Raw genomic sequence first — 26,760 nt, forward strand, 5'->3', positions numbered from 1 at the left:
AACAAACAATCTAATCATGAAATGGGCAAGAGACATGAAGAGAAATCTCACAGAGGAAGACATGGACATGGCCAACATGCACATGAGAAAATGCTCTGCATCACTTGCCATCAGGGAAACACAAATCAAAACCACAATGAGATCCCACCTCACACCAGTGAGAATAGGGATAATTAACAAGGCAGGAAACAACAAATGTTGGAGAGGATGCGGAGAAAAGGGAACCCTCTTACACTGTTGGTGGGAATGTGAACTGGTGCAGCCACTCTGGAAAACTGTGTGGAGGTTCCTCAAAGAGTTAAAAATAGACCTGCCCTACGACCCAGCAATGGCACTGTTGGGGATTTACCCCAAAGATTCAGATGCAATGAAACGCCGGGACACCTGCACCCCGATGTTTCTAGCAGCAATGTCCACAATAGCCAAACTGTGGAAGGAGCCTCGGTGTCCATCGAAAGATGAATGGATAAAGAAGATGTGGTTTATGTATACAATGGAATATTACTCAGCAATTAGAAACGACAAATACCCACCATTTGCTTCAACGTGGATGGAACTGGAGGGCATTATGCTGAGTGAAATAAGTCAATCGGAGAAGGACAAGCAGTGTATGTTCTCATTCATTTGGGGAATATAAATAATAGTGAAAGGGAATATAAAGGAAGGGAAAAGAAATGTTGGGAAATATCAGGAAGGGAGACAGAACATAAAGACTCCTAACTCGGGGAAACGAACTAGGGGTGGTGGAAGGGGAGGAGGGCGGGTGTTGGAGGGGAATGGGTGACGGGCACTGAGGTGGACACTTGACGGGATGAGCACTGGGTGTTTTTCTGTATGTTGGTAAATTAAACACCAATAAAAGTTAATTAAAAAAAATAAAAAAATAAAAAAAAATAATAAAAAAAATAAATAAATAAAAATCATGGATTAGGGCAGCCCCAGTGGCGCAGCGGTTTAGCGCCGCCTGCTGCCCAGGGCGTGATCCTGGAGACCCTGGATGGAGTCCCATGTCAGGCTCCCTGCATGAAGCCTGCTTCTCGCTCTGCCTGTGTCTCTGCCTCTCTCTCTCTCTCTCTCTCTCTCTCTCTCTGAATAAATAAATAAAATCTTAAAAAAAATCATGGATAGATGTTGAATTTTACTTTTTTGTGTCTCTTGAAATGATCAAGATTCTATTTGTTTAGTGTGTTGATAGTGGCTGTTATTTGTTGATGCTTTTTTCAAAATCTTTAATGCTGGTTCTAATCACAAAAGTGAAAATCATAAACGTGTATCTTTATGAGTTTTCAAAAATTAAACATAAACGTTCAGTTAACACCCAGGACAAGCAAACAGAATATATTGGCAACAAAATCTCTCTCATGCCCCCTTCCAGCTATAGTTTTCTTATGTTTTTTGTTTTAGTTTTTTTTATGTGAAACCAGCTTTGCTATTGCTATCATTTCTTTCTTTCTTTCTTTCTTTCTTTCTTTCTTTCTTTCTTTCTTTCTTTTGGCAAACCTTTTGCTATAAAGATGATCATCCCAGCCCCCCATCCGGTACCTTGTTGCTGTTGCTGCTGTTGTTTTTGCAGCAGCAGAGAATGATGAAAAGTCATTCGTTTGTTGTGTTCAAAGAAATATAAAGGGAACAAAGTGGACAATATCAAGAGAAAGGTAAACAAATTGAAAATGAATTTGATAAGAAGTTATCTAACAGTCCAAACATAATGACAAAATCCAGTTACTGAAATTAACAACAAAAACCACAAAATTTTTAACAACTGTTAATAGAATCTGAGTTTTAAATTTGGTCAGCTATAAAAATGGCTTAGATCTTCTGTGCTTGCTCACACACACACACACACACACACACACACATGCAAACATTTTAGATGGACATATGCTAAGAAATATAAATTTAAAAACTTTATTTCAATTACAGAATGTATATCAGAAAATTATGACACCATATATTATATCTTACACAAAGCAGAAGATCTTCAACTAAGTCTATATAATACAAGACCTTTCTGACAATATGAACAAGGAATTGATTCAAAATCTGAAAAAAGTCAAATAACTTACTTTTACCACACTTGAGCTATGAGACATGAGACCCTGGCCAATTGATACTTCAGGTACATTTTGTCTCCAAACGCTTTCCAGTTAGCAAAGCCATATTTGTAGCTTTAAAAAATTGAACTCGGGCAGCCTGGGTGGCTCCGCGGTTTGGCGCTGCTTTCAGCCCAGAGCATGATCCTAGAGACCTGGGATCAAGTCCCACGTTAGGATCCCTGCATGGAGCCTGCTTCTCCCTCTGCCTGTGTCTCTGCCTCTCTCTCTCTCTCTCTCTCTCTCTCTCTCTCTCTCTCTCTCCTCTCTGTGTATTCTCATGAATAAACAAAATCTTTTAAAAATAATAAATAAAAATTAAAAATTGAACTCATGGCACAGATATTGTGGAATCTGTTCTATCACTTACAATAGAATTTGAGCTAATATCAGGAGATATTACAAAAAATAGTTTCTGTCATGAAGGAGAACAATCTAGCTGTTATGCTGGAAATCAAATTTCATTGTTGTTTTAAAGCAAGAGCCCAATGTGTCTCTTACTCATCTTCCCACTGTGTGAACAATATTGTGACGATGGATACTTAAGTTCCTAAAGTAGACTATATGTCAATTATGGATATAATTATTAATGTCATTCAGTAAATATGTGCAAATGCAGTGAATCATTGAAGGTTAATTTTGTCAGTGTTGTTAGAGGTTCGTAAGTTTTATGGATGTTTTCAAAGAACCAAATTTTTGTTTCATTGATTTTCCCTATTATTTTTTGTTTTCAACTTTATTGATCACTGAACCTATTTGTTTATGAGACATACACAAATATACTGTATGTTATTGCTCATATCTGAAGTCTAAAAAAGCTGAATTGTAGAAACAGAGAGTAGAATGTGGTAACCAGAATGTGGTTACCAGAATGGAAGTTGGGGAAAATGGGGAGATGTTGTTCTAAAGATACCATGCTCCACTTAGAAAATGTATTACTTCTGGAGATGTAATGCATAGCATTTTGATTATAGTTAACCATACTATATTATACACTTAAAAGCTGCTGAGAGAGTACATCATAAATATTCTCATTACAAAAATGAAATTATAATTATCTGAGGTGATGAAGGTGTTAGCTAACATGTTTGCTATATTGCATGTATCCATTGCAATATATATCAAATCAACAGGTTGTACAACTTTAGCTTACACAATGTTATATGTTAAGTGTATCTCAATAAAGCTTGGAAGAAAGAAATAAAATGCACTCAGATTGGAAAGAAAAATAAAAATGTTTCTATTCACAGACACCATGTTCATCTACGTAGAAAATCCAAAGGAATCTACAAAACAAACTAAAATGACTGAGAGGCAAAATTAGCAATATTACAGAATACATAATCAAGATATGAAAAATGAATTTTATTGTCTATATACTATCAATAATTATAAATTGAATTTTTCATTTCTTAAGTCACAAAGGAATATAAAATAAATATATAATCAATAATAAAGCTAAAAGCTGGCTCTGGGAAAGACTAATAAAATAGACAAACTTTTGGGCAGGTCCATCTGCAAAAAAGAGAGAAGTCACAAAGAAACTATGTCAGGAGTACAAAGGATGACATAATCAGATTCTGAGAAGACTTAAAAGTTATAAGCAGCTTTGCACAACTTTATACAAATAAATTCTGACCCCCAAAGGACATTTGGCAAGATCTGGAGACTGGCTGTTACATCTAGGGATTGGGAGGACGGTACCATGGACATCTAGTTGGTAGAGGCCAAGAATGATGCTAAACATCTTACAGGTGCAGGACAGCCTCCACGACAAAAAATCATCAAGTACAAAATGTCAATAGTGCAAATATTAAGAAACCCTGACCTGGATTAAATTGGCAGGCTTCTATGGAAACATTAATAAACAAAGTGACCAAAGAAGAATTGAAAATCTGTATAATGGAATTGAAATAGTTTTCAAAAATCTACCTATTCCCAAAAGACACCAGGTGAGAGAGTTCTACCAATACTTCACGGAACACAAAATTTTCATTTCATATAAACAACTTTAGAGAATAGAAAAGAAGGGGAAATTCCAAACTCATTTCACAAGCAAGTATAACCTTAATATTAAAATCAAACAAGGACTCCATAAAAAATAATATAGGCCAATATAATGTAAAAATTAAAATGAAAAAATCCTAAATAAAATTAGTGAATTGAATCTAGTGCATATTAAAAGGAGAGTCCATCTTAACCAAGTGTGCTTTATCTTAGCAATAAAAACATGGTTCACCATAAGGAAACCTAGCAATATAATTCACACACTAACCAAGTAAAGGAATAAACAAATTATTATTTTCAATACATGCAGGAATATCATTCAATAAAATTCAATATTCATTCATAATACTATTAATATTAAAGCTTTAGGAAGCCAAAGAGAAAAAGAAATTATTGTAATGTAATAAATGTTATCTTCTAGAAACCTACTGAAGACATATTTAATATGAAACATTAGAAACATTAGAACCAATTCATTAAAGTCAAGAACAAGGGGCGCCTGGGTGGCTCAGTCAGTTATGTGGCTGCCTTCAGCTCAGGGAGTGATCCCAGAGTCCTGGGATCGAGCCCCCCCCAAACCCCGCAGCCAGCTCCCTACTAGATGGGGAGCCTGTTTCTCCCTCTCCCTCTGCTTGCCACTCCCCCTGCTTGTGCTCTTTCTCTTTCTCTCTCTCTGTCAAATAAATAAATAAAAATCTTAAAAAATATAAAGTCAGGAACAAGAAAGTATAACCAGTATCTCCACTGTAAGTGTTCTAAAGATTTGGAAGGTAAAAACACAACTGTTACTATTTGCAAATGATATGCTACCACTCTAGAAAATCCAAAATATCATTTTCAAACATCTAGTGAGTTAACACGAAAAGTGGATATAAGATAAACATACAAACATATTTTCCTATACATAATAACTAATTAAAATGTAATATCGGGAAGAAATCTTAATAGCAGCAGAAACTACAAAGTACTAGGCATTAAACTTACAAAAAAAAAAAAAAACCCTTACAAAAATAAGGGCACAGCCTTCATGGAGAAAACTATAAAGTTTACTAAAAGAAATAAAAGAAGTCCTGAATAAATATACATTATTTGTAGACAGGAAAGTATTTGATAGTATTTATACTATCAATATGTCCATTCTTCCCAAACAAATCTATAAATTTAATGCAATTACAATAAAAATCAGGATTTCCTTCAAACCTGACCAAATAATTCTAAAGTTCATATGAAAGATTAAAGATTGATAATAGCCAAGGCACTGCAATATTGATGAAGGAATGGAAAAATAGATTAAAGGAAAAGACTAGTGATCCAGAAACAGGCCCATGTGTATAATCAAAGTAGCATTTCAATACAATAGGAAAAGAATAACTCATTAAGTGGCGTTAGTGCAATTGGCTAACCATTTAGGAAAATACTAAGTTAAATTTCTATCAAAATCCACTTATAAAAAACAATTAGAGAGGAATTAAAAGAGTTATAGATAAAAAAGGAAAACAAAGTATTAGAAAACTTGATAATGTGTTAATGATCTTAGGGACAGAAAGGCTTTATTAGTTTTTTAGGGATGCCACTATAAATTACCGCAAACTGGGCGACTTAAAACAACAGAAATTTATTTTCTCACATTCTGGAAGTCAGAAGTCCAATATCAAGGTGTCAGTAGGGTTGGTTCCTCCCAGAGGCTCTAAGGGAGAATCTGTTCTATGTTTCTCCCCTAGCTTCTTGTGGTTGCTAGCAATCTTTGGCATTCCTTGGCTTATAAATACATCACTTCCATCTCTGGCTCTGTCTTCACATTGCCTTCTCCTCCCTATGTATCTTTCCCTTTTCTTTTTTTAAAAAGATTTATAAAAAAAAAAAAAAAAAAAAAAAAAAAAAAAAAAAAAAAAAAAGATTTATTTATTTATTCATGAGAGACAAGGACTAAGAGAGAGAGAGAGGCAGAGACACAGGCAGAGGGAGAAGCAGGCTCCTCGCAGGGAGCCTGATGCGGAACTCGATCCCGGATCCCGGGATCAGGACCTGAGCTGAAGGCAAGCGCCCAACCGCTGAGCCACCCAGGCGTTCCTCCCTTTTCTTTTTTCTTTTTAATTATTTTTTAAATTTATGATAGTCACACACAGAGAGAGAGAGAGGCAGAGACACAGAGGGAGAAGCAGGCTCCATGCACCGGGAGCCCGACGTGGGATTCGATCCCAGGTCTCCAGGATCGCTCCCTGGGCCAAAGGCAGGCGCCAAACCGCTGGCCCACCCAGGGATCCCCGTTCCTCCATTTTCTTATGAGGACACTTGTCATTGGATTTAGGAGCCAGTAGGAAATCCAACAGGATCTCATCTCCAGAACCTTAATTACATCTACAGAAGCCCTTTTCCAAATAAGGTCACATTCACAAGTTCTGGGTGGACATATCTTTTGGGGACTCACCATTCAACCTCCTAGAAAGGCCTTCTAAAATAAGAGAAAAGTGAAAAGACTCATAAATTTGACTTCATTAAAAAATAAAAAATAAAACACCATAAAATTGCAAATAGACAAACTACTTATGGGAAAACAAGTACAATATCTCTTTTAGATTTCTTTTTTTTAAGAAAAGCTAAAATGCAGAATACATATATTTTTTTAAATTCCGGTAAATCAATAAGAAAAACAGCCCAATAGAGAAATGACTACCTAAAGAAGAAATAAACTAAACATAATATAATATAATATAAATTAAATTAAACATAAAAAAGATGCTTAATGACATTAGTATTCAGGTAAACAAGACTTAAAGATACCATTTTGTACCCATTGGATTGCTCAAAATTAAAATCTAATAATATCAAGTATTGGTAATAATGGAGGAAGTGGAGATTCATTCACTACTGGTTGGTACAAGTAATTTAAATGGCTTTTTGGTTATATCAAAATTTTAAATGCCTGTTTTCAAAACACCTGTATGTATTCACAAGACATATATACAAATTCCCTGAAGTAGTGTTCTCAAAAGCTCAAACCTGGAAACAAACAATGTAAGTGCTCATCAATATAGAAATGCCTAGTTCTATAGCAAAAAAAATGAAAGGTGCTTTTGAAAAATTTTCAATTCCTTAAAAAGTTCCAAGGTTGAAATATATATGAACTTTTTGTATTGTAGGAAGTTGTTCTGTTATGTACACACTTTAGTACAGATGGCTATTTTGAGAGTGTAAGCAAAAACAGTCATAACAAATGGATTTTGTATTCGCAAGGTTTGTTTTTCTCTCAGCATGTCATCATTTTGAAAGCACATATGACAGGTTTACTTACCAACTGTGCCTGAAATAATTATGTTTTTTGAAAAAAAATCTACCACTGCAAATCTCTAGCTTCCTGTCCTTTCTTCATGTTGAAATTATTCCTGCATAAATTTGTTTACTTCATATTTCTCAGGTGTATTTATTTATAATTTATGCTCTGCCTACTTTTTGAATGATTTTAAGATAGCTTTTTAAAATTCATAGGTAATAAGACAATTAAAGATAGCTCAAACTCATAAGAGTGTATGTGAGGGAAGGGTTCTCATTAGAAACATACATATGCCTTAATTCTTGGTAATTTATATTAAATTTAGTTGTAAACTTCCTGGCAGGAGCATTGATTAAAAGAGGGACTATTACAAGTTAATGAGAGCTAATAACTATTTTCTTTTTCTCATCCTAAGTTCTGAAAAGTACTTCTTGCATGGTTTTTACCTATCTAGGAAAAATGTCCTCTATAAAACTTTTGCAAAAGCTGCAGAGATGTTCCTCATATCCTAACATACCCTTGATAATGTCTTTTAGTGTAAATGTTAGTTGATTTTTGGGCTTCGTATTATTTTGTTTCTTTTTGGTGAGACTTGGCTAATATGGTCCAGTTATATTGCCTTCTGCTCTGGTGAAAATTAAAATATTTAATAAAGTGTTTATTAAAAGATGGCCCCCTTACCACCTGCAAAATAATTTAAAAAAATAGAGAAATGCCTATGTAAACATCATGGTGTATTATAACATGATCTCCATGATATAATTTTGGATGAATAGGGCAGTCTGTACAACAGGAAGTAGAGTATAATAGTGTTTATGTTAAAAAGAATACACAGAAAACAAGAATATTTTATATACATTTCTACATATATATTAATCCATAGGGAAAAAAGTCTGGAAGGATACAAGCCAATCTCGTAACAGTGGTTACCTTTGGGAAGGGAGATAGAGAAGCCCAAGATTGTGGGTGATACACATAAAGAACATCAATCTTATCTGTAATGTTTTAACTTTTTTCATGAAGAAATGTGTTTATATACTACTTATACAATTTTTCTAAAAATTGAATGGGAAATGATGGAAAGAAGATAGCATATGAAACTTTTCTTTCAAGAAATTTAATAATAAAAGATTTATTATTACTTAATAGTAAGAGAATAGCTAAGCAAACTGAGGGACATGTACTAGAGGGAAGATTAGTACAGATATTAACATAAACTATAAAGCATGGAAATATTTATAAAATATGAAGTTTTAAAATTTTTGGACTTTTGAAGATTAATACAATGAAAGCTTCCAGGTAATATAAAGGACCGACAATAAAATGTTCCCAGGAAGTTGGAAATAAAATTTTATCTGAGAGTTAAACTATAAAATTAATATACATTGAATCAAATAAAAAAATCACCTTCAAGAAACATAATGGCTTCCAGACCAGCAAGCCTTGGTTATAACCTGATTGATAATTTTGACCTATCTAAACAATGTGTCCATGAACCATGGAAGCACAGAAAAGGGAGAGTTGGCGAAGCCAACATAGAGCTGACTTGGGTAGTTACTTAATCTTCCTGTGCCCTAGTTTCTCCATCTCGATGATGGGGTTAATATTAGTATTTACTTCATACAGCTACTGTATAAAACAAAATAGCACTTGGTAAGGAGCAAGGCTTATACATTATTTAAGTTAGGGACCCATGGTGATGAAGCCAACATAAACTGTCACAGTTCTATTTCTCATTATCGACCAGCATTCTGGTTTTCATACATCAGTCATACATACATACATCATAAGGAAATCGGGATGAGTCAGCCTCCTGAGTCTGACCAGTTCTGGGACACTGAGGAGGATCAAGTTTCTAAGGCTGAAGGATTAATTTTTTTTTTTTTTTATGATAGTGACACACAGAGAGAGAGGCAGAGAGAGAAGCAGGCTCCATGCACCGGGAGCCTGACGTGGGACTCGATCCTGGGTCTCCAGGATCGCGCCCGGCGCCAAAGGCAGGCGCTAAACCGCTGCGCCACCCAGGGATCCCCTAAGGCTAAAGGATTAAATACTCAGCCTGTATTGAGGTTGAAAGCACCAAGGTAATGCCATCCAGCCAGACTTCTTGTTAGCCAGCCAGTTATCTTTCTTGGTGTCACCCTACCTTTAGTATTCCTAATCTATTCATACTTCTAAATAACTTGGGGTGGGGGAGATCTGTGCAGAAGGAATAAAAAGACTTGAAAAGTTACACTAAAATATTAGCAGGTAGTTGTGTGTGTGAAGGAATTATGGGTGATTTACTTGACTCCTATACTTTCCAAGTTTTCCCTAGTGAGTATTTATTATTTTAATATTTTTAGAACATTTTTAAATGATAGTAATGTGAAGAAAAAGAGCACTAGGTGAAGGAAACAAAGATAGAGACAAGGCTTCCGAGGCTACAAGCTGAGGGGAAGATGTCAGGGAGTAAGGGCCAGGGCAGGGAAGGTCAAGGACTCTTTCCTCCAAAATGAAGTAGTTTTCTCTGGAAAGACTTTTTATCCCGCTGTGCACTTGGGCCTTGAAATGGCTCTTTATTTGCCAGTCCTAGCATTTGCGTAGTAACTGACTGCAATGGAAACTATTTGCTTGAGAATTCTAAATGTATCACTCTAATTGTAATACTGACTGCCTGTTGAAACTGAAAGTTCCAGATCCGAGTTTTTGGACATTTCGTCATTCTTCATCATCAACACTACCAAATATTTGCTAGTCACCTCCTTGGTGGCAGGCTTGATGCTAATTTGGGTAAGGGTGTTCCAGGTGTTGAAAGGGAGGGAGTTTGTGAGAAGAGACTAAATTTAGAGAAATAAAAAGGTAAATGAAAATGCAAAATCACTGTACCAGGTGGCTAGAAACGCCCTAGAATCACAGATTCTCCGAGTTGGATTTGAAAGGTCAGTCTAATTCTCTTACCCTGAGATTCAGACAGCAGTTGTTACTTAAAGTTAGCTTTGAAAAGGCGTGCAGACTTTGCCTAAGCGGAGATCAGGCAAGGCGGTTGAGGGCAGCAAACCGAGGGAACAAGGGCCCTAAGGCCCCGGGACACTCTGCGGGGTGAGGACCGATTACCATGTGGAAAATGATCAGTGTGTTACCTGCAGGCCTCTTTTCTATCCTCCCTTTAGCCTCTTTATTTTCGGCTGAGTCTTTGTTGCCTCAGCCCTGTGACCTACGGGTGCCTGAGGAAGCCTTCCAAAGCAGTTACGCAATCTCCGCCAAGGCGGTCCTGAGGCACCGCTCCCTCCCAGCCCAGTTAGGTCCCAACTCCGGGACTAGTTTCCTAAAAACTCACCACTGCCCCCTCCTTCCCAAGCCTGGCTATTCACCAGTTTCTATGGAATAAAGTACCTCTTGTTTGGTTTGGGTCAGAGTAAGGAGTTTAATCCGAGTTTTTGTCAAAAGTATAAAATACAGTAAAACCCCGGAGATTCCACTTCTTTAGACCCTGCCGCCAGCGTGCAACTTGCCTTTGAGGTCTGAAGTTACCATAGGTTTCTAAAACTAGGCCGACGGAAGAAACAGCCTCCTCAACATCCTGGGTGCACAGCAAGAATGAAACTTAAAAAGTCGTTGGAGGTGTTTCGAAAGTAAACCTCTGGAAGCATATTGCCTACTGTGAAACATTCTCGGCCGCAGAGTGGGCGGGGGTTCTGGGGGTCCGCGCGTGCGGGGCGAGCGAGACTAATCCCTAGGTCGCAGCGCACAGCTGCCAGGACCCGGGGCGCCCGCCCCGCCTCGTGCTCGCGTCTCCCGCAAGGTGGAGGCGGCGCTGCTTCCAGTGACCATTGCCGGCAGCCGCGCGGGAGCCTCTGGCCGGTAGCGGTGGCCGTGGCCGTGAATTCAGCGGGGGATGCAAGATCCTGGCTTGGAGGCTGGACAGGAGTAAGGGTGGCAGAGAGCAGCCCCGAGGGAGCTAAGCGGGGCCGCTGACCGCGGGAGTCTCAAGCACTTGCTTTCGTGCGGTGGGCTCCAGAGGCCGCTATCGCGTGGACTGCTAGCGCTCCAGGCCTGAGCAGTGGGAGGGCTCTTCCGGGGCCTAGCACTCGGGCTTCCCACCGCGGGGACGGAGCTGCATTGGAGCCTCCTAACTTGGAGGACCTCAAGCGCCTCTGGAGTACTGGCTGTTTCTCTCTGAGGGGATTGGAAACGTGGCGTGATGAGGAGCCGGAGTAACTCTGGTGTCCGACTGGATGGCTACGCCCGGCTGGTGCATCAGACCATCCTGTGCCATCAAGTAAGTGGAGGGGTGTCACCTGTAATCTTCTAGAATGTGCAGTGTGATAGCCTAGATGGAGACCGCTGGGTGAAACATTTCCCCCGCCCTGCTCCGTGTGTGTGTGTGTGTGTGTGTGTGTGTGTAGCAGGTTCTCCCACACACCCCTAGCTGGGGAAGCCATGGAAGACCCTGAAAAAAAGATAGGTGTTGGGCTGAGAACAGAACTAGGGTCAAGCACCGTTAGCTTGAGCCCTGAGCCTTGGCTTCCATGCCTGCCCCTCCCCCATCTGCTAAGCGCCCAGCAGGGCTCCAGGGGGCACAGTTGAAATACGCGTTGAAGCTCCTTTATTGACAAATCCCTCCTCTGCCCCAGGTTTGGGCGTCATCTTCCTGTCCTCCATCCAGAGAAGAGAAGTAGGTGAACGTTTAGCCATCTTAAGACTAGACTAATGTGAAGATTTGAAGTAACTAGTATATACTGTTAATTATATATTTTTTCCTACTCCTTTAATGCTAGTCTTCCATTAATAGTTTATTCTTTCTAACTGGAAAGCTAAAATACTGCCTTTCTTATAACGATATTGACATTTCAGACTCGGCAAGGCTTCAGCTAGCTTTTTCTCTTTATTCAAGATAGCATTTGCTTGCACTTGGTCAGAAGAGGAGGTTATAAAACTCAGGAGTAGTGAGGTAGAAGAAAGACCAAAGTCCCTAAGTAACCCATTTGATAGGTTTGGTCTCCTCATATTATTAACACCGTATGATTACCTGCCTGTCCTGTTTTTCTTGGTCTTGCAGAATCCAGTGACTGGATTGCTTCCAGCCAGCTATGATCAGAAAGATGCCTGGGTCCGAGATAATGTGTATAGTATCTTGGCTGTGTGGGGTTTGGGCCTGGCCTATCGGAAGAATGCTGACCGGGATGAGGATAAGGCAAAGGCCTATGAACTGGAGCAGGTATTCAGAATGAATATACAAAGAGATCTGGAGCTGTGTGTGCTAGTGGGTGTGGGAGGGGGGTTTGGGGAGTAGGGATTAAAGTAAACATAGCCCCCAGGAGCTAAAAGAACTGTATTTTGCCTTTCTCCCTCCCTCTTCACTTTCTTGAAATTACATTCCAAAAAGCTTTCCTGTATTGTACTGAATTTTTTTTTTGGTGTAGTGGAAACTTGAAACTTGCTGATTCAGGCAGAGAGGGCACAGTCTGTTCTGTTATAGTGGAAAAGCCTATCCTAGGATCTTTGCTGAAATTTATAATTCTCTTTCTAAGTAAAGGTATTTTGCAGCCTCAAGCATATTTATTCATATTGAGAAGAATGTTTGGGGACAGGTATTTATGATTTTACTTCATTTTTAAAAATAATAGGTGATATTTGTCTGAGGATAATGGACACAAATTAGCAGACCTTCACAACTAGACACAAGTAAAGAATTTATTTGTTGATTTTTATACCTATGACCACCATTTCAGAGCCTGTCCTCCTCCCTCAGCAAAATAAGGCCAGAGTTAGCAGATGCCTTTAAGCCAACTTTTAAGGCCCTTCACCTTTATAGAAAGTAGCATCCTTTATAGAACTATTTAGACAGAAAGTGCTGCATTCTCTTGAATGACCCAGAAAATTATATTCTGGGCTATGTAGGTCTCTTAATGTTGTCATACTCTGTTTGGTAAGGTAAGTGTGAATTCTTTTCCTTTGGTGGAGAAGATTCTACACCAGCCATTTGCTCAAGTGTTATCCTTCAGACTTAGGCAATCTGAGCTCTAGTCTTCATCTATAAATCAGAATATTGAGATTTGGTTATTTTTAAGGGTATCAACATATTGCGAGTTTCAAGCCTTGGCAATAGGGAAGTTTCACCATGTCCTCTGCAACAGCAGGTATTTGTTTGTTCCTTCAAGCCATTATTGAGAGGGACTTAGGCCCAGCAAAAAAAAAAAATGGCCACTCACACACACACACAAAAACTGTTGGAATTTTTGCTCCCGCTCAGGAAGTACAGATCAATATTTTTACGACTTATAAAAATAATACATAACCATTGTAAGAATTTAGAAAAAATGGAAGAGTATTTTAAAAATCCAGTAACCCTACTCCTCCTTCCACCCATGAAATCTTACATCCTACTGTAATATTTTGCTATTTTGATCTCAGTATTTTGTTTGTTTAGTTAGAGATATTAATATCAGTGAAACAATACCCATGATTCCATACCTAGTACAAGTTGACCAATTTTTTTCAATACTATTAGAAGAAATCTTTTGTCTCCTTGTTGACTAATCATTCTGCAAAGTTAACATCTTTTCTTCTATGATCCAGGAAGAAAGAATTTTACAGAGGAAGGGGAAAAATTAAGGAAACATTGAATTACTTTAAAATTTTAATGTTTCATTAATTAGTTTTTAACATAGCCCAAAATATTTTTCCTACTATTTCAGTAATAACTTCAAAATATCTCAAAAACATTATGGCAGTGGGAAACATCTTCAAAATAGAAACATTTCCCTGGGAATCCTAAAATTTCTATGGACTTTCATTGTGAATTAAAATAGATTTTATTATCAGGTCTCATTAATTTTCTTTCTCTAAACCTACTCAGTTAATTCAGACCAGGGATCAGAAAACCATCTCTATAAAGGGCCAGATAGGAAATATTTTTGGCATTGCGGGTCACGTGTGATCTCTGCCCAACTACTCAGCTCTTCGGTTATTGCACAAAAGCAGCCAGAGATTTATTTACAAAACACATGGTGAGCTAGATTTGTCCCTAATCTACATGAGTGGTTCTAAACTCAGGCTGTACAGTGAAACCATTTGGGAAGGTTTTAAGAAATACCCTTACTGGACCCCACCCTAAACAATTTAGATAAATCTCTGGAAGTGAAGCCTTTAATATTTTTAAAAGGCATTAATATTTTTTAAAAAGTACTGATTCTAAAGTGCAGCTAAGGATAATAAGCACTGATTTATGGCTAATAAATGAGTATATATTAAATCCAGAAAATCCATACATTAAATTCCCACCTACTGTCAACTCTCCGTTACTGTGTGGATTTTTCCAAACCATTGATTGTTAATCATTTTTACCCTTCCTTCCAAATCTTACTTTGGTTTCTAAGAAACAATGTCTGAGAACTAAAGAGAATTAAGAGACAAGGGTTTAGGTGGCTATTCAATCTTAGATTGAGAATATAACTGTATGAAAACATGTATGTTTTCACAAATGCCCTTTGCTCTTAGTCACATAGACATACACCCATAAAAATAAATAGGCACACAAATAAACACAGCTCTTTGGATGCCTGAAGTTCTGCTTCTCCCTTAGTTTTGTTCTCTTTGTGTAGTCTCTTATCTTTTCTTAGGAGTTTAACTATTACCTTTGTAAGAATGACTTCCAAAACCCCGTCTTACCTCTGATCTCACTTCTTATTGTCATAGTCTTCTGTTTCATTGCACCTTCATATCCTATGGCTCCTCAAGCTCAGGATGTCTGAAACCCCATGTTCCCTATTAAAAACAAACAAAAGAGACTACCAAAAACAGCAACTCAGCATACATCCTTTATTCTCTTATTGGTATCCTTGTTTTACCTTATTCACGTGGGCAACATTATTTAGGAATTTCCTATAGTGTATTCCATGGCACATTAGGTCAACTAAGTTTGGGGATATGTTAAACAGTGGGTTTCTTTACTCCATTATTCCTCAGAGCCTTTGATGTACTAATGTGCATTTCAAATCTAAGATAAGGTTGGGTTTTACAAACTTTCCAGAATTTTTTGGACTAACTAGTGTTCTATAAATCAGTGTTTGTGGGGCACCTAGGTGACTCAGTCAGTTAAGCATCTGCCTTTGGCTCAGGGAATGACCCCAGAGTCCCGGGATTGAGCCCACATCTGGCTCCCTGTCCAGCAGGGAGTCTGCTTCCCCCTCTCCCCCTCACCCTGCTTGTGCTGTCTTTCTCACTCTTTCTCCCACAAATAAATAAATAAAATCTTTTTTTAAAAAGTGTTTGAAAAGTGCTGCCGTGTGGGGGATTTTTTACTTGTCCGTTTTGCCTTTTGATACATGCAGACCAAAGTCTGTTGATTCTTATAATTTTTCTTGAATTCATCTCCTCATTTCTATTCCCTTCTGCCTCAACCACAGTCTAGACTTTGATCACTTAACACCGTTTTGAAAATTTTAATTATATCATTTGCATTCTCAGCAATTTGTGGCTCTCCTTTCCCTACAAGTAAATCCAGATGTTTTAGATTGATAGGCAGGACTCTCTAGGGGTTGGTCCTAGCCTGCTTTTTCAGTATTATATCATTCTGGTGCCCTGCATTGTCGCCCCTAGTTCCAACCATGTTGGTGTCTTCAGTGTTCCTCTAACAATCCTGTAATAAAAATATCTGACATTTGTGTAAATACTGTTTATTTTACTACATATTTCCCCATAATTACTAGTATTTTATTCTCATAACACCCTGTGATTTGGGTATTATCTTCCTTAATTTACAAGTGAAGGGATTGAACCTTGGAGATGAAAGTGGAATTTGGTGGTGCCATGAATACAACCTGGATATTATGACTTCAGATTAAGTCTTTTTGAATTTTTCTCCATAGAAGTCATGGACATTTTCACCTCCAGATCTTTTTACAAGTTGTTTCTTCCACCCACAATGCCTGTTCCCTTCCAATCTGAACTAATAACTCCCCTTTCAAAGCCCAGCACCAGTCCCACTTTTTCTGTGACTTCTGTCCTCATAAGACTACCACTCAATTGTACAGTGACCACTTCTTCCTCGGAACTACTTTCTTGGAACTTCTAGATCACTTGTGATCTGAAACACTCAACATGTTCACTTTTCCATATAGCAGACTTTGTGTAATTATCATGTGGCAGGCCCTGTACTAGATATAAAAAACAAAATGGGACAAAATGTTTATATTTAGCTTTCATTTTATTTTTAAAATTTTTAATTTATAGAAAAGTTATAAGAATAGTAAAATGACCATATTTACATATACTCTTTATCTAGATTCACTAAATTGTTAACATTTTGTCATATTTGCATCTTCACTCTCTCAAAATGTACACACACACACACACACACACACACACACAGTTTTTTTGATAAGTGATTTGGGAGTTCTTGCAAACATGGAATGGACATTTTTAAAAATAAAGCCTTCTTGAGGTGCCTGGGTGGCTCAGTCCGGTAAATGACCAACTCTTGATTAAGGATCATCAGGTCATGATCTCAGGGTCATGAGATAAAACCCCACCTTGGGCTCTGTGCTGAGCATGGCTCTCCCTCTGGCCCTCCCCTGCTCCACCCCCCTCTAAAAAAATAGTAATAATAAAGTCTGCTTAGTCCGTTGACTTAAGGTTTTATTTCTTAACCTGGTCTCTATCCCTTTTTCTTAAGGAGTTGATAGTCTAATGGGGGAAACAGATACATAAGCAAATAGTTAAACACTACATTAGGATAGATACTATAGGTACTATATCTATAGGAGATAAGTACAGTACAAAATTCTGTGGGACACAGAGGCAGAAATATCTTTACCTTGAACAAAGCAAGGAAGGATGCACAGAGGAAATGGATTTTAAAGGATAACTAGGAGTTGTTAGGTAGACTATAGTTTAGGGTTTTTTTTTAATTTTGTGTTCTGTCTCCCTTATTTTTATGTTCCACAAAGTCTGATAGAGTGTTTTGTATATTTTAGATGCCCAACAAACATTTGATTGTACATATACCTGGAGAGAGAGATTAATACTTACATAGATATGTTTGTATATAGTTATGTATCCTTATATGTCAGTTTACAAATATATAAATTCATATCCTCAAAAAGCATAGGTGAGAAGAGGGTGTCACTTGATGTGGTTAGAAGCCCTAGCATATTAATGAACATATATAATTAATGTTGACTAGAGCACTGAAACCGAAAATGGCCACTTTGGGGGAACACAAAGTACAGATAGCTTCCTTCATTCCTGCATCCCCATGCTTTCTATTAATTTTATCTTGACTTGTAAGCTAGAACTTGAGAACAGACATGGCTGACAGTGGCCATTCCAGGAGGACAAAAGTGGAATCAGGAATTCCCTACTGGGTCCATGATTCCCACATTTGCTGTTTAGGTTAACAGGGCACCTGGGTGACTCAGTCGGTTAAGCATCCAATTCTTGATTTCACCTTGGGTCATGATCTCAGGGTCGAGTTGTGAGATCGAGCCCCTGTCAGGCTCTATGCTGGGCATGGAGCCTACTTCAGATTCTCTCTCTTCCTCTGCTTCTACCCCTCCCTGCTCTTGTGTGTGTGCACACACACTGTCTCTCTCAAAAAAAGAAAAGAAAGAAAAGAAAAAAGAAAATGTAGATGGCAGTAGCAGGGCTTGATGGTAAAGAAAGTTAAAAAAAATGTGATAGAAACCTGTAAAGTATGTGGTAACATACAGAAGATAGTTCAGAATTGAATCAAGTTCCCCACAGAGGAGGCTGTGTTAAATGGTTTCTCTAACAGGGTACATTAAAAGGATGGTCTCTTTCATTAGGGTCAAAGTAGTGTTAGAGATTTTCTTATGTGGATTGCAGTCAGTTTCATTATTTATAATAAATGCTTCATGCTTTAAAAGGTGATGAGATCATATACTGCTTGCTTGTTCTCTCGTGCGCAAGCACACTCACTTGCTCTCTAGCACACACACATTCTTCCCTCCCATATATATTTACTTATATATTTATATATTTCTTCCCTTGATTTGTAAGGAGAGGGCACCATTTGTAGACAGAAATTACTTAAGAAAGGGAACTCTCCCAAGGAAACACTTTTTTTTTTCTCAAAAAAAAAGACTACATAAGGAGTTGGAGTATAATTTAATAGACACTTATTCTTATCAAGCCTATTGCTTATAGTCCCACTTCAGTGTTTTGAAGGAATAACAGAGTGATCTGGCTCCCAAATAGATTAGTTTTCAGAGGTGTCCTGAAGTCACCTCTGAGCTAGCACCTCTGATGCTATGTTTTTCCAAAACATATTGCCTACCCATGCCACTGTTGATGGCCCTTCTAGTGTCATCTCCTATAACTAGTATAGCATATTATTACTATACTATTTATAATTAAATATATTATTATTACTGTGTTATAGTATGCCAACTAGTATAGCATATAATTAGTGGTCAGAATTTTGGGATGTGATTGGAAAACTAAGTGCTTTAGAAATTGCCAAGCCCTTGTAAGAGAAAGAGTGGTAACTTGAGACTGAAGAATGACTGTAGCTCTTTTTTTTTCATGGAAAAGAAGTTGAGTTGTGTTAACAATTCCTGTTTACACTTCTGAATTGAAGTGCATTAATTTTTTAAGGAAAATGTACAGATAAATATATCTGTGAACTCCTGAAGAGAAGTCTTGGCTACCTTAGAAGAAAAAAAATAATGATATTGACTTCTCTAGGCCATAAGATCTATTATAGAATATCCCCATAGCTTTAGGACTTTTGAGCTGACTTGCCTCTTTTCTCCAGGCAGAATGTCCTCTAACAGGATGGTTGGCTTGGTTTTACATAAGCCTGTTAGAGCTTGGAGTTGTTTTTGTTTTTGTTTTGACTTGAAGAAAGCACCAACTGAGCTTTTGATTCCACTTTTAGCTGCAATTTAGCTCTTCTGTGTACCTATAAAGTAAATGCCATGTAAATAGGAACCCAGGATAGAGTTACTTGTTCTGAAAAGGTCATGTACCAACTGCAGTTGCTGAGTAAGTGTTCCTGCATTTAGGGATGTTTATAACAGTCTTGTTTCCATTTCTTTCTGCAGAGTGTAGTGAAGCTGATGAGGGGCCTGCTGCACTGCATGATCAGACAGGTATGGTATTGTTAACAGCTCCCTCGCTAATAAAAGCACATTGTAATAGTGTCTCTATCCTTTAGTAAATGTTTACAGCTTATATTTTTTCAATTTCACAAAGAGTAGACAATGATTTCAGAAAATTTGTGGAATGAAGGAGGGAAATGTCACTCATGATCTCACCACCCAGTTACCACTGGCATGTTTCCTTCCAGTCTTTCCACCCCCCTCTATAAATGACTTTTTAAAATACTTCATCGTTACTGTACATGTAATTTTGTACATTGACTAAAGATGATACACGCCTATAAGCCCTCATATGATACCCTTGGGACCAAATAAATTTTAGAATTCAGACTTTTTCAGATTTTTTTAGTACAGTGCAAATACTGTATATTATACCTTCAACAGGTCCAGAACAGCACTGTCTCATCAAAAATATTAATCTCTCCATAGGGAAACATAGAAGCATTCTCACACTAAGTGGAATTAGTAAAAACTACAAATAGCTCCACATCAATTTGAATTAAGTGTTGCCATCAAATGAATTTTGGCACAAAATTTAGAGGAATAACCTTTGTGGCAGTGTTTTGGATTTTAGGATTGGAGATTAGTGCCTAAGACTTAGATCTCCTTGCATTAATTTGCATTTTCCTGACCTTGAATGAAATTGAGCTTCCTTTCCTGTGTAGATTGAAAATTTGCATTTCCTCTATTAATTGCCTATTAGGTCCTTTTTCTATTTTTCTTTTGAGCTGTCTCTTTCTTGGCTATTTGAGGAGTTCCTGTACATTATGAATATTAATGTTTTGTCACATACACTGCAAATTTTTTAACAGACTGTGGTTTATCTTCTGGATTTGTTTATGTTTTTGTTTTCATCCGAAAGTATTTTACTGAAAAAAAAGTGTTTTACTTTTATCCTAGGAGATCTTTACACTTGTTGCACACATTGAACCTGAACTGACTTTTTTGAGACCAAGATTATATTTTGTTAGAAGAAGCAATCAAGGCCCAGATTAATAAAGTGACTATCCACAGGCACACAACAAGTCTAAAGTAGAAAGAAATCAACTCCAGACTTCTGAACTTCTTTATCAGTGCTCTCTCTCCTGGGGTATCTCAGTGCCATCATTTCTTTTTTCCCCTTCTTTGCTCCTTTCTTTTTTTGTATTTTAGATAATTCTATTTTCTACCTTACCAAATAGGTTTAAAGCTACTAACTTCATGAACGTTATTTAAAGGTTTAATAGTTTCTATCATATATCAAATGCACATATAATCAAATCTCAGTTTTAGGAATGAAGTCTCTCAGTTGTCCCTTGCCCAGTGTTTCCATTCTGACCTCTCGTTTCAGCATATGTTCATATGTTTTCTCCGTTACTTCATGTATCTTCCACCCAGCTCTTTTCATTACTCCTTCAAAATAGATCCCCTTAATAATCCCCCTGATTTCCCTCAAAATTCCTACCTCTGTTTCAGGAATAAATGTATCTTTTTTATGACTCAATTGTCTCTTACTAGACTGTTCACACCCAACCACTGCATCTCAGTTTATATCTACAGTGTGCCCAGACAATCATATGAAGAGTAAAAGAGAGGTAGTGAGTAGGAAATAGCTGGCTTTAACTGGCATTATTTTATAACTAATTGCTTAAACTTAAAAAAAAAAAAACAGCAACAGCAGACTTTCCTACTTGTGTTAGTATGGGGAGAAAGAAGTAACAGTGTATTTTAAATATTCACAATTGCCTGAAAACCAAATGCAATGGTATATGTTAGAGTATTACAAAAGTGTGGCATATGGGATGATTTTTCTACATTGCCTTCTTTTACTGTTCTTGTTTTCTTCAGGTGGATAAAGTAGAATCCTTCAAGTATAGTCAGAGTACCAAGGATAGCCTTCATGCTAAGTACAATACCAAAACCTGTGCCACTGTAGTGGGTGATGACCAGTGGGGACACCTGCAGTTGGATGCTACCTCTGTGTACCTGCTCTTCTTAGCACAAATGACTGCCTCAGGTCAGTACCAGGACAGAATTACTGGGAGCCACAGCATTGTGAAGCACTGACTCTGGTACACATGGTTTCTCCAAAGGTGTTGACCAGAAAACGACATAGCTGTTTACATTGCTTAAAGATACATGGTGGAAACACAATATTTTGTAAATTATATACAAGGAAACAACACTTTGAGGTCTAGTTAGTATTCCTTTACCCTGAAAAACAAGTCTGGGGTACTGATTAATATTTTTTGAATTGAGAACCAGGAAATCTGGAGTGGATTTTTTTTGGATGGATAGTTTTATCTTTCATTAATCCTCACATACCATGAGATGGTGAGATGGGAAAGAAGGGCTAGGGTTTTCTGCTTGTTCTCATGCTATACACTGACGATCCTCTAGTATTAATATAAATTGAATTACCTACTTTATACTACTCTTTATGTATATATTATAAATAAGACATCTATCTAAAGGCTATTTAAGTTATATTAGGGGATTAATTTAAGAATTAGAATTCAAATACTTATTTTTATTATTGAATAATATACCCTTTGCAGATGGTTTTGTTATTAGCCTTAGATGCTTTACCTGAAAAAGGACAATGTAAGAACCAACATAATTCCCTTTTATTTCTCCTAACTTGGAGAGGATAATGAGTCTGATTACACTCAGTTTGTAAATTAAACAGGACCTTTTCCAGATCTTCCTGAGTAAGTAAATGTACTCAGAATACCACAGTTTTGACACTCGAATTTATCTTCCTAGCTGGCTATAGAGCTCCAAAGTACTAAGGACATTCAGGGTAAGAAGTGTCCCGGAATATTCTTATTCTCCTTTTCTTGCATCAGTAAATATCTGGTGATAAAGCCTTCCCGTTTTCCCTCTAGAATGCACAGCCCAGAAGCTGAATTACCTTTTATTAAAATTATAACATGGCTACCCACACACTCCCATCTTTTGGAGGGGAGTTTCTTTCCTAAATAAATATATTTTTAGGTTTTATGCATTTAAACAGAATGGAAGCTATAACTCCATTTCTTTTTTTTTTTTAAGATTTTATTTATTTTTTCATGAGAGACACAGAGAGAGAGAGAGAGAGAGGCAGAGACACAGGCAGAGGGAGAAGCAGGCTTCATGCAAGGAGCCTGATGCGGGACTCGATCCCGAGACTCCAGGATCAAGCCCTGGGCCGAAGGCAGGTGCTAAACCACTGAGCCACTCAGGGATCCCCTATAACTCCATTTCTAATATTCTTTTAGTACCAACTCTGGAGTGTTTTTCTACAATGCAAACTGTCTAAATATTTCTGATGGTTTTCATTTTGAGTCCAGAAAGGAAGCAGAAATATACTAAAGAGGCTTGTAGGAGACATATTCATTCGACAAATATTTGTTGATTTCTGACTTAACATTTGATTTTCACCTCAATAAGCTGACTTTGATAGGTACTTGGAAAAAGTTGGATATAATCCAATCAGGCCTTTGCAGAATAAATATGAATAAGTAGAATTTCACAAGTCAGAGAAGGAAAAGGAATAGCATGGCTACAGCACAAAGTTGGAAAGATATTGGCCACCAAGGTAGGACAGTTATCTTCTATGGCTATAGTGTAAGATAGATCTGGAAAAAATACCAAAAGATGAAGCTAGAAGGTTGGAGCTAGCTGTTTAAGAGCCTGTAAATCATGCTAGGTAGTTTGGAGTTTAGTCTATAGTCATTAGAGAACCACTCAAAATAAATAATCAAGAAACTTTCTTTTTTTTTATCAAGAAACTTTCAGATGGTTCACTCCAGTAGCAGGAGGATGGATTGGATAGGGGAGAAAATTAAGATGGAGGACTTAGTTAGGAGGTTAGTGAAATACTTTAGGCAATAAATGATGCAGAACATATATAAGGCAGTAGCCTTGAGAATGAAAAGGATATATATGAGAGATGATCAGTAAATAAAGTATGAAAGATCTTCATGGAAAATTTTCATCTTTCATGGGAACAATTCTCTGCACATTTTTGAACTTTTAAAAATCTCAACCTTGGTTAAAAGAGAGTCTTAGAAACTGACTGCCCTTCTCCCCAGCAAAATAACCATAAATTGTGAAAATAAAGTTTAAAATAAACAACCATTTAGTCACTAGAAATTGTCTGAAGGGCATACAGCAAGTAGAGAAACATTTATTCAAGCAAATATAAATCTTGGTAAGAACAGTGAGGGTGTGGCATTTAGACCACAGCCTCCCTCGCCCCAACTCATCAGGACAGAAGCACTACTCAGCGTGGATGCAGACCAGAGTATAAGGCTTACTCTTCCCCTAGTTCCCAGTTTAGGACTATGATAGATATCTCCCCAACAGTGGTTGCCAACATTTCCCATCCTCCTCACCTGTGTGTTGCAGAAGCTCTGATCTAGCCAAAAATAACTAAGAGGTCTGGAACTCTGTTCCATTCCTCAGTTCCACTCATGGAGCTTAAACCTAGGCAGAGCAGTCCAAGAATAATAGGCCTGGCCCACCTTGCTGGTAGCATGGAGGGAAAGGCAGGCCACAAGAACAGAAAAGCTCCATAGTTCTTCCCAAGAAAACTGACTTTAGTGGGAAAGTTAAAGTCTAAGGGCACTCTGAAAAACTGGAGATTTTTGTTCTAAGAAATTAAGAGGAGTCTGATAGCTCAATAAGAGCAACAAACTAACCTGTAGACTAGCTAGAAGTTTTAGCAGAGAACCAGGGACAGAGATAGCTAAAAAGAGTTATCCTAGGGTTAAAAAAGTGTCAAAGTCTGGCCTCAAAATCCTGAAATGGGGCTTGAATTTAATTGGATGAGACTGTGGACAGTCTGTACCTCAGGGCACTATACAATTTAATAGAGCCATCAGCTGGCAATTGGTGGAGGTTAACAGCTGAGTATGAAGACATGTAATAGATCACAGAAGACTAAACAAAAACTGTGGTCTTCCTTGGGTGACTGTTTGTATTATTCCCAAGGCTACATCCTCTGAAGAACAGCATCAGAGGCCGCATACTGCTAGGAGCCCAATGCAGGACTTGACCCTGGGATCACGCCCTGAACCAAAGGCAGATGCTCAACCCCTGAGCCACCCAGGTGTCCCGAAAAATAGATTTCATTGAAATTGTCCAGCCAAATCACTTAAACAAATAGCAGATAAACATAAACAAGCCCCATATAGGATAATATCAATATACCTACAGAGTTTCTATAACTATGTTATCTGCAATATCTAGTGTTCAACAAAAATGTATGACACATGCAAAAAAACAGGAAAGTCTGAGACAACACAAAAAAAGCAGGTAACAGAAACTGCCTTTGAGAGGAAACATTACATTGAATTTAGGAGACAAAGACTTCAAAGCAGTTACTATAAAAATGTCCAAAAATCTAAAGGATGCCATGCTTAAACAAGTTAAAGGAAAATATGATGAAAGCATTACATCAAATAGAGAATATCAATAAAGAGATAAAAAATGAACCAAATGGGAATTTTGGGGTTGAAAAGTACAGTAACTTTTTTTTTCAAAATTTTATTTAAATTCTAGCTAGTTAACCTCTTGTGTAATATTGGTTTCAGGAGTAGAATTTAGTAATTCATCACTTACCTGTAACACCCAGTGCTCATCATAATAAGTGCCCTCCTTAATACATATCACTCATTTAACCCATCCCCCAGGCACCTCCCCCATTAACCCTCAGTTTGTTCTCCGTTGAGTCTCTTAGATTTGCTTCCCTCTCTCTTTTTTCCCTTCCCATGTGTTCCTCTGTTTTGTTTCTTAAATTCCACATATGGGTGAAATCATATGGTATTTGTCTTTCTCTGACTGATGGATTTCACTTAGCATAATACCCTCTAGCATCATCCACGTCATTGCAAATGGGAAGATTTCATTCTTTTTAATGGCTGAGTAACATTCCTGTATATGTACATGTAAATACACACACACACACACACACACACACACACACACCACATCTTTTTTTAAGATTTTATTTATTTATTCAAGAGAGACACAGATAGAGAGAGAGAGAGAGAGAGAGAGAGGCAGAGACGCAGGCAGAAGGAGAAGCAGGCTTCATGCAGGGAGCCTGATGCAGCACTTGATCCTGAGACTCCAGGATCACGCCCTGGGCCAAAAGCAGGGGCTAAACCGCTGAGCCACCCAGGCATCCCCACCACATCTTCTTTATCCACTCATCAATCAGTGAACATTTGGGCTCTTTCCATAGTTTGCTTATTGTTGATAATGCTGCTATATATACCAAGGTGCATATACCCCTTTGCATCTATTTTTTAATTCATTGGGTAAACACTCCCATAGTACAGTTGATGGATTGTAGCATAGTTCTATTTTTGACTTTTGGAGGAACCTCCATACTGTTTTCCAGAGTGGCTACAGCAGCCTTCATTCCCACCAGCAGTGTAAGAGGGTTCTCCCTTCACACCCTCGCCAACATCTGTTTTTCTCTGAGTTGTTAATTTTAGCCATTCTGACTGGTATGCTATGTTATCTCATTGTGGTTTTGATTTGCGTTTCTCTGATATTGAATGGTGTTGAGCATCTTTTCATGTGTCTGTTGGCCATCTGGATGTCTTCTTTGGAAAGATGTCTATTCATGTCTTCAGCCTACTTCTTAACTGGATTATTTGTTTTTGGGGTGTTGAGTTTGATAAATTCTTTATAGATTATGGATACTAATTGTTCTAAAGAGAAAATCCACAGTGCCATACTCTCATTTTCAAAGGGGAAAAACACTTTATTAATATTATAAAAATCTAATAAAAACAGAAGAAAAGGGAAATCTGCACATAGATAAGGACAATAATAAACAGAAAAGGAAAATAAGACAGAATTACATCAAATTGGGTACTTAACAACATCCAATCTCATTAGCTGAGGAATTCTCTTGGAGATAGCCAGGCTGGAGACCCAGTTGAGAGGCCTGAGCAGAGCATCCTCCCCTCAGGTGAGAGTTCCAACTGACCATCTCCGGAAGGGCTGTATTCATAGGGCAAATGATGGAGTCTGAAGTTAAACAACTGTTTGCTTATGTACAGTTTGCCTATGTTATTATGTCTTTACATATTCAAGGATCCTGGCTAGGTGTGCTTGCCTCCCCTCCCAGATTCCATTATAGGAGGAGCAGCCCAGCCTGGAGCTGGAGGGGATGTAAGGCAAAATTTATAGCTCTTGGTGTCCAGACCAGAAGGGCCAATTCTGATCTAGAGGCCAGCTAATGTCAACTAATCAGGCTCCCAAGGCCACATATGCAGCACAAATCTCACAAATAACATTCTTT

At 37.8% G+C, this 26,760-nt stretch overlaps 1 protein-coding gene across 6 annotated transcripts in view; it reads left to right on the plus strand.

The window, feature by feature from the left end:
- Positions 1 to 10,966: 10,966 nt before the first annotated feature.
- PHKA1 (phosphorylase kinase regulatory subunit alpha 1) overlaps positions 10,967 to 26,760 on the plus strand; it is a 171,899-nt gene continuing 156,105 nt past the window's right edge. Inside the window, exons 1-4 of one of the 6 annotated variants that reach the window (XM_041740791.1) lie at positions 10,967 to 11,632; positions 12,413 to 12,571; positions 19,422 to 19,469; positions 21,306 to 21,474. In XM_041740791.1, coding sequence (XP_041596725.1) covers positions 11,555 to 11,632; positions 12,413 to 12,571; positions 19,422 to 19,469; positions 21,306 to 21,474 — 454 coding nt within the window. In that variant the 5' untranslated portion in view covers positions 10,967 to 11,554. The remainder of the gene's footprint in view (positions 11,633 to 12,412; positions 12,572 to 19,421; positions 19,470 to 21,305; positions 21,475 to 26,760) is intronic. The other 5 variants (XM_041740790.1, XM_041740789.1, XM_041740793.1 and 2 more) reach the window with 5 other exon arrangements.

The sequence above is a fragment of the Vulpes lagopus genome, chromosome X (assembly GCF_018345385.1).
Source record: "Vulpes lagopus strain Blue_001 chromosome X, ASM1834538v1, whole genome shotgun sequence".
NCBI classification, from domain to species: Eukaryota; Metazoa; Chordata; class Mammalia; order Carnivora; family Canidae; genus Vulpes; species Vulpes lagopus.